The following is a 13,477-nucleotide window of genomic DNA, read 5'->3' as shown; positions in this document are numbered from 1 at the left end:
TCCAAGTGCCTGTTTACAGTGATTAAATTATGCTCACGTTGCCGTTACACGTGCCCGCGCTAACGTGTCTACAACGTGACGCGTTTCCTAGTTGCAGGAACGGGGAGTTGGGCGAAATAATGCACGTGCGCCTGCAACTCGCCGTCTGCAGCAGCAGCACCGGCAGTCTGCGTACGTATATAGTGTGTTGTGGGTGTATACATTAGAAGTACACCTCCTTCAAAGCGTGAATACGAGGGTCGACGAATGATAATTACATCAATATTATGACGATCAAATTTACCGGCAATCAGGCTCCACTTGAGTCCGACCACGCGACGGCGATAGCGGCTACACTTACATAACGTACAGTTCGATTTATACTCAGTCGACACCGAGCATCGTTTACATAGCATCTATGTTGTAACTCCGCACTCAACAATGTAAATGCGATCCCAGTGAACACTAACAGTAACGTAACATCGGTGTTGTAATTTCTTACTCAACAATGTAATTGTTGCATAACACGCGGGTTATATCGCGCTTACATTATTGGTGGGAAATTTCGACATAGATATTATGTTATTGTTAATTGGTGTTCATTGGGATATAAAAGGTGTATAAAGGATATAAAGGGATATAAATGGTGTTGTATTGCGTTTATATCGCTGACTGCAAATTTGTTTCTAGAAATCTCGAAATATGAAAGTCACTCCCACTATTGCTTATCTTTATTAATCGCCCGTTATATACATTCCTCTTTAATTCCCTTTATAGATAGATAGATTTCAACTCGAAGACAGACGATATTTTCTATCGCGATAATCTAATCTTACCAATTAAATCGTATTCCGAAGAAAAGCGACTGCACGTTTGTCGGAAGTGTTAAAGTCTCAGCTGTCAACGGGTTATTTCAAGTCACTGAATGCCTTAGAAGGGGAGATATCGACGATTATATTGAATCGCGCTCTCGATTGACTCGACGATGCGTCTCGCCGAATTGAAGTCGGCGAATTTGTTCAATTTTATAACGCAAAAGCGAATACATAATTTTGTGTTACGCAAAATAATTACAAGTTATAATTATAAGAGAAAGTATAATTATGAATATATAATTATAAGTTATAATTACGAACAGTTTCATATAATTACAAATATAATTATAAGTAATTGTAATTATAATGGTAAGGCATATGCATACACATACAGGGTGAGACAATAAATGTTACACCGTCTTGAATTGAAAAATTTAAGATATATAAATTTAATGATTTACTGCAGCACTGCATTAACAATATAGTAGTTATTGTCTCACCCCGTATATATATATATATATATATATACATGTATGTATGTATATACCTTACCATAATTATAACTAGAATTACTTATATCTATATAATTATATTTTTACCAATGATTATTACTTCGAGCACCTTCGGTAAATGTAAATATTTTTATTTTTCAAAGATATTCAAGATGCTAGTAGCTATTGCCTCACATTGTATATTACTTATGCGATTTTAAGCCTTATGCGTATGCTGTATAAGGTTGGAAATCGTGTAACTCTCGATCTAGTAAATAGTATGGCATACACGACGCCGCTATACGAAAACATTAGGGCCTTGCCCCCACCACCAACCGCATCAGCTGATCGCCCACGCGGTCCAACCACGCGGTCGATCGAGCACGTGGTCGTCGGTCTCTCTCACACCCGTACAGCGTTCGCTAATACCGAGCGTGCCGAAACTTTAAAAGGCAGTAACTCGCGAACGAATCGACGCAGAGACATGAAACGAAAACCAATCTTCTTGGCGCGCGGTCCTGCGCGCGTCTCCGTTGGTCTTTTATCGCCGACTCGGAGGACGGCTGCAGGCTAACGTTGCGATAGATTTAAGTCGAGAAACTCCCCGCACGACGCGTTCTCTGTCATTTAAAACAGAATAGCCTGGTTTCGTTCCTTCGTCCTTTCTATCGTAATGAGATCGATGTTATTACTGCGGATCGAGGCGATAGAATGTCGATAAAAGGTAGTTTGCAAAATACAAAGTCCAGTACTTCGAAAACGATTAGTTCTAGTTTTGCATTTATTAACTCTTCACGGTCCGAATTGTTTTCGACTTTTCTTCTCAATCGATCTGCGGAAATTTGCCGAAATTTTGGCCCTATATTAATTTTTAATTCTACAACACAGTAGCAGCTAAAATAGCAAGTTAAATTCAATATTTCACAATTCTAATAATATAATTTAAGATAAATAGGTTAGTTGATAATTAAAGGAAATTACGATTACGAGATAAAAAGTCGTAACTAGTTACCAGGCAGCGACGTTTACTTCCGCTTTCTTGGTATTTTTGAATAACGTGCTTTCTCAATTTTGATTTGCCATTTCATTTTTAAATGCTAATGGTGAATGTAAAGCAGCTTAGGCTGTATATTTTAGAATAGACAGTGGCATCTATTTTATCATATTTGACGTGTAGTTAGAAAACAGCTACACCACAAAATCGATTCTACATTTGTAGTGAATAAAAATAAGATGAACCAGTAACGTAAGTACGGCCGGTAACGAACTAATAACGAGTTAGAAAATTTAATATACCCCATATAAGTTAGCTACTAGTTTTTTAATCAAACCGACTAAAAGTACATTTCTATTCCGGCCGATGGTTGGAAGAAGAATTACAAAGTGCCTCAAACTTTCGAGCGGTAATGTAGATTCGACATAGGAGCACAAAGGGCTGAAACTTCGATGTCTCCGTGAAATTCTATCAGTCAGTTAAGTCTTCACCGATAATACGGAAACGTATCCCGTATAAGTGCTGCTTTCGGCGATGGTGAAGAGCGCACATCGACATTTCCATTTTTAAATATGCACTTATACGGCACGTGTCGGGTTTCCCGCACTTCCTTTCCGGCGCATACGGAACTCCCACCGAGGAAAAACGTCAGATTGCTCTCGACAGTTCGTTCTCTTAATCAGAACGTGTGTTTACCGGCAACGTAAATGAAGGGCCGTCGGGATTCGCTTGGAAAATATTTCGGGCGAAAAGAGCTATCTTGAGCGGCAGCAACTCATTAAAAATCTCATTACCGGGTATATTTAAATCGCCAAAAATTACCAGCCACGAAAATATACGGATAACATTCCTCCCGCCGAGAGGAGTTAATCGCTACGCCACTCAAGCGGCGGACTTTAAATGTAAGATAAAATATAACGTGATACGTGTAATGCGATTATCGGCTTTGAGAGTTCTCGCGGAAACTCCGCACGCGGGAACGCGGCGTTAGCGATGAAAATTAAGATATCAACGGGACAGCCGGCGTTAACTTAACGTTTATTTGTACAGAATTATCATTTCTTCCAAACGTTCCTACACAAAAAAAAAGGAAAAAGAAAAATACGCGGATTTATCTGATCGATATTTCTATTTTAATATTAGATGTACTCAACATAAACGAACATGCGCGATCAACATTCTGCAGAGTAACGCAGTGCGAACAAAGAATCTCGCTTGATGGCAAACGTCATTCGAAAGCTAAGAACTAATGAAAATTTTCCAACGCCCGAACGTAATTAAAGTTCAAGCGGATGCTCGGCTAAGAGAAGTGAATGTTAAAGATGACATACTTTCTTTCACTTTCGCATAATGCCGTGTAACTTTGAGAGAAGAATGACACATTTAAGTAATTCAATATTTCCGAACGTTGTTCCTCCTGCGGAACATTTTCAAAGTCGTGGATCTGAATCTCCGGTTTTATTAATTTTCATGCAAATCCGCGTTCGTTCGGCAAATTAAAAGCAACGTCATATGCTGTTCCTTTTTTTCCGTTTTTTTTTTTCTGTCGACTCGCCACTTACCACGCTGCCAAATTGGAGTGCTGGCTGGATTGCTGTCCACCTCGCATTTCAGGCTGACGGACATCCCCTCGACGATCGGAATTCCAAAACCAGGTAAACGCGTTATCGCGAACGACGGAGTATCTGAAACAGGTATTAAGCAATTAGTGACAGTGCCAATACCAGCGCGTTCTGGCGTGTCCAAGATTTCACGGAAACATTGGAAAAAGACGTGGGTGTAATTTGAGTATGGCGGCGCGTTACGGCGCAAATCGAATAAAAGTGACGTTCGATGCGATTTCGTCAATTGATCGATGCAACTGCACCTTTTGCCGTATATAATATCTGTATGCTATGAATAAGTATATTTAGAGATGTTTAAATAAAAGCGTGTCAGAAAAATTACTGGTTTCACGGGCCAGGTGTGACGAACTAAGTAGCAAAAAGTAAGTGTACTAAAAGGATGAAGAATACTGCGTACGAATAACGAGGCTAAGTTTATCTTATTTTTATCAGAGTCAATCGTTCGACCTTCGTCGATTGCGATAAAATCACCGGCGCAGAACTCCTTCCTGACCCGGGCGGAATTAAGTAGGCGTTATTCCGCTCTTGCTGGAAGATTTAGCGTTCGTCTAGCTGAGTCCTCTAATGAAATTCAGAATGAGAATAGCGTCGTTTAATAAGCAATTCGGAAAGTCGCGGACGATTGCTGCGAGTTGCAATCTTATTTCGCGAGTAATAGCGACTCCGCGAGCCCGGTAGTTCGCAATTTTCGAATAAGATCTCTGCGCAGTAATCCTGAAATGTATTGGCCGACGTAATCCGGTTTCTGCACATTCGAAAGTCATTCTTTGCACGAGGAAGACGCTCTCCGTGCATTCTCTCTGCGGATGTACATTGGCAAGCTGCAGATTGAATTTTACGCGCATGAAAATAGCCAATCCTCGGACAAAGATAGTAAATAGTATCTCAAGACGATAGTTCGATTACCAACGGTATAATTCGCGACAGCGAATCCGTCCAGTCGCGACACTATCGTTACTTTCGATCAACGTCCAGTATGCAATTGGAAATCAAATCAGGTCGGGACGAAATTTATCTTTTCTCGCGCTTTTGACGTCTCGCGATAAATTTATCGTTTAATTTCTGATTAAATTGTGTGAAGAATGATATAAATGTCAATCCGAGAACTTCTATTTTATGTCTCATCTAATAACTTATTCATCACCATGTGATAAATTCGGAGAGAAAATCAGCCATAGGAGTTAAAACCTAATTGACAGTTAAAATGTATGTCTTTGAGGCAGATACAGCTAATGACAGCTATCGCGGCTAAATTTATTAGCTGTTTGAACTTGGGCGCTACAGATAAATATTAGATCGCATAATAGTATTAAAATCATATTCATATTGCCGACTAGAAAGTTATTGCTATTTTTTCACGGAAGCTGTCTTTGTGGTGTTAGTGTATGCTGATTTTGCCTGAAATTTAATCGGTTATTCGCGTTGCGGCTACATCGTGTTTGAAAAACACGCTTAAGCACTCACAAACTCGAATCCTCGGGACCTCTGATCGTGAATCAATCACTTTAGATACAACATCACTCCTTCGATCGATAGAAACGTGTTTATATACGGTATAACCAGAAGGAAAAGAGCTAATCAATCTTACTCATGCTAATAACGTTAGCTAACAAAGCTGTGCCTCGCAACAAATGTGTTTTGTCTTAACAGACAACTTTAGCAATGAGAGCAAAATTCGCACTTCTCCGGATATACTTAACACCCGAGTTATCGGGCGAAAAGATCATCGTACGAATACAGCGCCGAAAGAGAAAGAACCAAAAGAAAGAGGGGTGGGGGGGAGAAGAGAAAGAGACGAAAGGCAAAATGGATCGCGTTAGCCATCGGGCTGCTCGTTATAATGAAGAAGCAAATCCGGAGAGGAAATAATTGAACGCATCAAGTGCCTCTAGAAATCAAACGTAATCATCGCAGGTGCGCGCTTCCGCGCGCCGTAACCTCCGGCAATCACTCCTCCCCGCCCGCAGCCCCTCTCCTACTGCGTTCGCAACGAGCTTCCCTTCCGCGTCATTAACGACCAGCGTCGGACCGGGTGACGGGATTCAGGCATATCCCGGTGTGTATATAGGGCGACCGAACAGCCCACGGGGTTGGCACAACGACCGGGAAGGACAGCGGGGCGCGGGGGGAGGATCAAAATCGTCGTCGAACAAACGAGGTATAGGTACGACGAGGTCGAGTAATTAACGAACGGGACAGCCAAGATTTTACGGCCGCCACGGTCGTATTCGTTAAAAGGCACCACCACCGCCGTCACCGAGGACCGCCGCAACCCCACGAACGGAAACCCACGGCGCTCCGGCGTAGTGGATGTCCTGGCACGGGCGGGCGAGCGGGTGGTCGTTCGAGCGATTTGCCATTGCCGTTATATCGCCGTTCGGCTCGTTAATATCGCCACCGCTAACGGGACGGCCGCTCGGCGAGGTTGCGGAATAAATTGGGGATACGTCAAATTGCGCGAAAGAAGGTGGGAGACGGAGAACGTGACGCGAAAGGGTGAGGAAGGGTCGCGCCGGGAGGCGACGCGAGAATATCGGAAGTGGAACACGGAGGGGAAAGGGGAAGCGGGGAGATATGCGAGGGAGGGATATGAGACAGGAAAAAGGAATGAAAAAAAGATAACGTGGAAGGTAGATAGAGAGAGAGGTAGAGAGAGAGAAGGAGAGAGGGACGGTGCGACTACCAGGATGGCTCGAAGTTATTCACTCGGCTATAATAGCGCGGTGCTGGGACAATGCAAGCTTAATGAAAGCTTCTCTCCCCAGCACACCGACGAGCTCACCCCCGCTCTCCCCTCGCCCGGTGCTTTTCGCAGGGGGTCGTCGTAGCCGAGACACCGACGCGCCACCGCCAGCACCGAGGGCCGTCGCCAGGCACGCCGATGCAATGCCCGCGCGTAGCAGCGTAAACACCAGACAAAGGGAACAATGAGACACAGAAGTGTCCTACAGACCTCGATCGCTTGATGAGAACTTTAAAGCGCGTCCGCAAACTACCGGGCCGCCGCTTATTTCAAGAGCGACGCAGCGGCCACGAGCGCGGAGACACCCGCCGAGAGGACCTTTTTGTTTCGCGACAACGTTAAATCTTTTGCCTCTGTCTCCCTTCCCCCGAGATCCCGAGCTTTTATTACAGATTGCCCGCCGCTCTTCGGAACGCGGTGTATTATTGCGAAAGCAACATTTCGCGCGGACGATGAATTACAGCGGGATCCCAATTCGTTCGAGCAGCGAAAGCGTTCCTTTTAATTTGTCAGCATACAAATCCCATAATTCTCTGATTTCCCCCGCGAAACCGACGGAAATACAACCGCGTGATGTCACTCCATTCGTGCCCTCATTGGCGACACCGCTCGTGTCGACATTTTTACGCCGCCTCGACGCTTTTAACAATAGTTTGCGCCTACTTGGGTGATCCATAAATGAGAAAAATCTTACTTCGACTAAGAACCTACTTTAAACTACGAATTGTAGCAGTTTAATGACATCGTTCTTTCTATCCAATATTTGTTCTTCTTAATTTAAAAAAATTATTCTGGAACAATAAGAATATGAGATCTTTAAAGGAACTAAAATTTCTCCGTCTATGAGCAGGTATCATCTTCATATATGATTTATATATTCTTGCTTATATATGAGAATGTATGAATTGTGAATGAATGCTGCGTTGTAGAATTAAAAGTTTAACATGGGGCAAAAATGTCGACTCGGGCGATACAGCAATGCCGGAAAGTTGCTCGGGTTTCGTGTTAATAAGCGATTGATTGTGCGGCCGCGTCGTATGTGTCGTTTTTACGCGGACTTTAAGACGACCGACACGGAGATCCCATGTCTCGGCCGAGAAATGAATCTCTTCGAAAGAAATTTCTCCCGCCGTTTCAGCCGGAACGCTCGTAAACTTTATACGGGCCGTTAAGCAAACCTGTATACGACCTACGGGAGAGGATTTTGTGAACGCGCGCACGTGAAGAAGGTAGAACGCGCGAATCTGCACGGTGGTATTTCCAAGCGGCGGAAATTTGCCATATAACAATCTGCGTTACATTCTTTTTTATACCTGCGTCTCTTAATGAATTCGGCCGGTGAGTATATTACATTGAGCACAATTCGCACCGTAATATTTTCCGCTAAGTTGAAACCGAGATAGCTCGCTACATCCGACGTTCCTCCGCGAGTTCAAATGATCGAAAATCTTTTTTAGGGAATGATAAACTTGACAAGTGTCGATAACGTGGAGATTTTCCAAATGTTAGGTCACATAAACACTGATACAATCACCCTACTTTTTCTCTACATCTTGTACACATAGATTTTAATTAAATTGTAAGTGGGATATAAATGTGAATGCGATAAATCGAATGATACGATAGAACAGAATAGTATATGCTAATCTATTTTATCGTATCTAACGGAAAATCTAATCAAATGTATAAAAATTACCTGCAAACTTGTCGTACCTTCTTAGGTCTCTGAATTTAACTGAAAAATAATTCCCACTATTGGCGGCTAGAAATGTCGATTAAAAAATTTTTTATCGTTTCCGCCGCATATCGGACAATGCTGCAATCTATTTCCGCGCATTCGCTGTGTCAAAGCATTTATAATTCTGTATTTCGTATTCAATAACGACCCAGACTTCGCTGAGAAAGATTAGTATTTTGACAGCGAAATGTTCAAGTACGGCGTTTCCAACGCGCGTTAATTGGCCGAACAATTCGTTTGAAATCGGAAATGAACCGATGTCGGCCGGAGAGGCGTAAAGAGTCGTATTCACGGAAATGCGAAACTGGACAGCGCTCGATGAGGGGTGGGGAAGCGGAATGGGCGAAGGGGAAAAGAAACACGGCTATCCATGCGGCGGCGACCTATCGCAAATCATTAAACAACTATCACCGGGTATAACTGCGCCATTATCTCGGCGACAGACCGCCGAACGGCTCTTGTCGCGACGCGATCGTACCGCGCCGTACATATTTGCGGAACGACAAAATGGCTGGGATCGCGCGCCACGTGAATAGAAGCCACGGGATTGCAAAATACGAAAGGGAGGGGAATGGGGAGGGAGAGGGAAAAAATCGCCCGTTGTATCGCCGGTGTCATCTGTGCCGAACGGCCCTCTCTAGCGCCGCTTTTAAGCGCATCGATGTCCCAAACGAGACTTTCCGGCGCTTTCCCGCCCCAACGCGATCGTTTCGACTTTCCAAGAAAGTTGGAAACAATAATCTTCTCCAGGATCTTCTTTTTTTTTAAATCGCGCGCGTGTGCGCGAGATGTACGCATGGGGGAAATTCCGTAGCCGAGAAGCGCGGCGAGCTTCTCCGCCTTAATTTATTATCCTACCGCTTTTCACGTGTGCTATTTATATCCTAGGAACTGAAATCTGTTATTAACACTTTACATTTGTTTTATTCAAACTCAAAGCACACAAAGTTAATGATGCACTGGTAATAATTTGTACACGGAAAAATACCGTTGAATCAATCGAGTTTTCGCGTAAATAGGATAAATTTTCTCGATTTAGTAGTAATGCCATTGAAATTAATATTTGAGATATATATATTGAAACGACATATGATACGTAGGTTTCAAAACATTTACTCCCCAATTACGAGCGCCTTTGGAAATTCGACTGATACACAAGCATTTTTCCATGTAGTGTGATGCCTATTAAAACATTATCTCTTATGAGAGGATACGAGACAAAATTTATGGATTTTTACTTATAGATGTGCAAAATTAGAGACGTCGATCCACGTTTCCGATTCGCAATACCTTAATCCGTCGACTGCAGTATCGAGTTGCATAAGTCAGTGCCACAATATTGGCGCGTCTCGCTAATTAACGTGTGAACGTAATGAAACATAGCCCGACAAATGTATATAACACGTTGAATACATAATCAATAGGGAGCCAATGAAACGAGCTAACGAACATATGCATCATGAATTGCAGTTATTTACCGTATCTCTGATGTGTGATAGGCACCTACGTTAAGAATTCAAGCAATCAATGGAAATTACAGCGTGGAAGTCAACGTGTTAAATATCTCGGATGTTTCGTTAGCGAGTTAAACTCTACCGACAGACTACTCCCGCACTGCTAGGAAGCGTATTAAAATTGAAAAGAATTTATATGCAAAAAGCCGTGCATGCAAATATCCCTCTGTTCTCTTCGTGTATTGTGAACTCTTTTTTTCGATCCCCTGCGCGAACGGCAGTTCGTTTCGATCATCCCCCGAAGCCAGCTCTCCGTTCCACGTGACGATCACGTCGGTGGTGCGACCTGGTCCGACATAGTCCGACGTACTCCATACGAGATCGTCCGGATGACGAGATGAGCGCCGGACACGGCCGGATTCCTGTCGATCTCACGTTTCGCCGCTATCGGCCGCCGTGCCAAATCGCGGTCGGCGTATAACGGCGGTCCGCGGGACACGTCGAACAACCGCGGGATTTACGATAGCAGCCGTTAAAGTTTAAGTCCCGCTTTACCGGGTCAACGGCCGATGCGCGCCATGTGCGAAAATTAAGCCTTCGTAACGCGCCGGCTACACAATGGCCGATGATCGTCCGGACGAAGAGATAGACGTTAAGTAACTTATGGTTTTCCATTCGGCCGTGCAACGTACGCCCCGCGTGACTTTATTAAACACCGTCCCGTAGGGAAAAATAGGAACAGGCGTCGGCGAGTCGAGAAAACGCCGAAGACTCGAGCCGAGGTTTCGGTTCTACCGTTAAATCTCCAAAAGTCTTCCATCGTGCTCCTATTTGATGCTACGAATAGAAAATCCTCACCGTTTCTTCCACTTGAAAACTCAATGCAGAACTAACCGGACTTAACGTGAAGCTAAAGTCTCGGTTCCTCGCGCTTTCTTGACCCAACGGAATTCCATTCGCCGTACGTTCATGGCGCGAGCGAAAAACCGTCCGAACGACTGGCTCGGCTGTCACTTTATTTCCCGAGTGAAACTTTAATCCGAGAAATTTGAGAGGAGTACGTAACGTGAGCATTTTCGCCGGACCAAACAAATCGGATAAATACAATCGAGCGATCGTGCAACTGTCGCGGCCGATTCAGGTGTTCCGTTAAGAAAGAGACAACGGGAGTGAAATGACGAAGAAGTAGTTGACGAACGGCGGGAGATCTCGCGAGAAGACAGATCTTTCCCGTGTATACGGCGAGCGTACCGGCGAGTAAACCGGGCAGTAGTTACTCCAGCCGTTGCCTGCTGCAAAAGCGGAGTACAAGATAAGAGAAACTTAGGCATCTGATCTTGTAAACTTCAACGACTTCGCTTCAGCGTCGAATCGCAATCGCAAGTTTCATACGCTCGAGCTTAAGCCGGCAGTTATCCCCCGAGGAATTACCGCGCGAACTACGCCAGTTTTGTTGCCGGGGCTGAGCAATCCCTTGTGTTCCTCCGTGTGACTGCTACACACCACGGGGCCATCGTTAAACCACTATTAATCTGACTGACGCGCTGCGTGTGTCGGATCGCGCGCTTAGATACTCGCCGGATGCGTTATCATGATCCCAAAATCTTGGCTTGTAATCTGATGGAACCGTCGCCGAACAGAGAGAGAGAGAGAGAGAGAGAGAGAGATGTATATAATCATGCGCGAAACCGAAGATCCACCGATGATGAGAACCGCGCGAGGCAACACGAGAATCCGAGTCGACATTTCGGCTTTGCGTTAAACCTTGAATTCTACAACACAGTTGGAGCTAAAAAAAGCAGGATAACTTCAGTTCTAATGATACATTTCACTCCTGCTTCGACCGTGATGATGTCTCAGATTTCCGTTTCCGCTGTTTTTACCATGAAACAGGTTGTTTCGGACGTTCGTATAAATTTAATCATCGAAACATATCGAGAGCATTTCTAGCTTCAAGGCGATATTACGATTGAATCTATGGAATTAATAGAGCAAGAGAGAAGTTAATAAATGTATATAATCTCTCCCTCTCTCTCCGTTCATGACGTATAATCCTGCATAGAATTCATCGGCGATGAACAACGGCCCGGCGAAGTCGCGAAGGTCAACGAAACATCCAGCCGTAGTAGCAATAACAGGGTACTTAACCCTAGCCTGGGCCGCACGGCGAGTCGGTAAACAGACGGCACACGCGGCGAGCGATAAGCGGGATACAAATTGCGGCGTGGAATAATGGAAACACTTGATCGCGTGTGTACGTACATTAGGGAGATTCGGAACAAGCGGTACAATTTTCATCAGGGGACTTCTGCGGCTCCAGACGTGGGCGCGCGCGCTTAATGCGATGTTCGGCGCGGGGCGCGTTATCGCCACGGGGGGTTTCACGGCGGTGACCGTCGGCTCTGAAACCGCGGTGATATTCTCGCCGGTCTCCCTCGGCCGCACCGCCGCACTATTTCATTAATTTACAAGTTATTTTCGGATTAGTCGGCGGCCGTGCGCCCTCAGTCGACACATCGGCGCAATTTCGCGCGGAGTTTTCCGCATAAATGCGTTCATTTGTTCGAGCCGGGCGCACCTTAGAAATTGGGAATACGGCGTGTATCGATATCAACGTGTTTGTTCAGCTAATGAGATGGGTTTATAAGCGGCTGGATTAATGGCAATTAGCATCAAAATGTATACACGAGAGAGATGCGAATAGCTGGAATTCACGCCTTTCCTTTGATATAAACTTTCTCACATATCGTAATGTAGTTTCAGAGATACGTCTCCCACCGTACATTCTCTGCGTTATTAATCGTACGAAGTACCTCGCATAAAGTGGAATCAGTTACCATCGCGTTACGGTGTCAACTGGAAGAAATAGCCTATCGAGAAACTATCAGCCTTTCACGGAGCCCGTGGATCGCGACGTTGAAGAGCAATATTACGTCGGGGGTCTCTAATTCAGTCTAATTGCGCGCTTATGCGAGTCCTTGAAATATTTATGAAGTTTTATGGGAATTTTTCATCTTACGGACGGAGGGCTCCTTTGAAGAATACCTCGGAGGGGTTATGAAGACTTCAACTTCGAGCGGCGATTACGTCGATATCAAAGGTATTCGCATCGCCGCCCGGGGCTACGGTTACGAACCAAATTTATTCGACCTGTTGTCGAACTTCGATTAAGCACTCGCAAACTGCTTTCCCCTAATCTCTCTCTCTCTCTCTCTCTCTCTTGAATATATAGTTATTAGACCGGCGAACTAGCTTTAATCTGATCCGAACGAAGTTACATTGCGTTTTAAAGAAATTGAGGGGGATGAGGAGAGAGAATGCATGTGTGTTTGTCAAATAAATACGCTTGTTAAACAAATATGTATAAATTTAATATATTGACACATTGTGTTCGATTGCTTCGATTGCTGATGTTCGAGTGTCAAGAACATGTAATTAGTGGGATGTTTAATAGAATGTAATACAACCTGATATAATAACCTTCTCTTAACTTGACCTAATTTTAATAACATATATATGTTATTTGAAAAGTAATTTAATTTAATAATTAACTATTAATCAACCTAATTATTAAAATTAAGGCATCAGATTAATATACAATACATTGTATTGCACGTAAAATTATTGTATTATATATA

At 44.0% G+C, this 13,477-nt stretch overlaps 1 protein-coding gene across 1 annotated transcript in view; it reads right to left on the bottom strand.

Moving 5' to 3' along the window:
* Window positions 1-13,477, bottom strand: part of LOC106751111 (hemicentin-2) — a 427,635-nt gene that overhangs the window by 99,546 nt on the left and 314,612 nt on the right. Inside the window, exon 7 of the mRNA XM_014631902.1 lies at window positions 3,842-3,964. Coding sequence (XP_014487388.1) covers window positions 3,842-3,964 — 123 coding nt within the window. The remainder of the gene's footprint in view (window positions 1-3,841; window positions 3,965-13,477) is intronic.

Source organism: Dinoponera quadriceps, unplaced genomic scaffold, assembly GCF_001313825.1.
Source record: "Dinoponera quadriceps isolate SergipeBrazil2010 unplaced genomic scaffold, ASM131382v1 scaffold7286, whole genome shotgun sequence".
Taxonomy (NCBI): domain Eukaryota; kingdom Metazoa; phylum Arthropoda; class Insecta; order Hymenoptera; family Formicidae; genus Dinoponera; species Dinoponera quadriceps.
The sequence above is the reverse complement of the archived record's forward strand: the minus strand, read 5'-3'. Positions and strand labels throughout refer to the sequence as shown.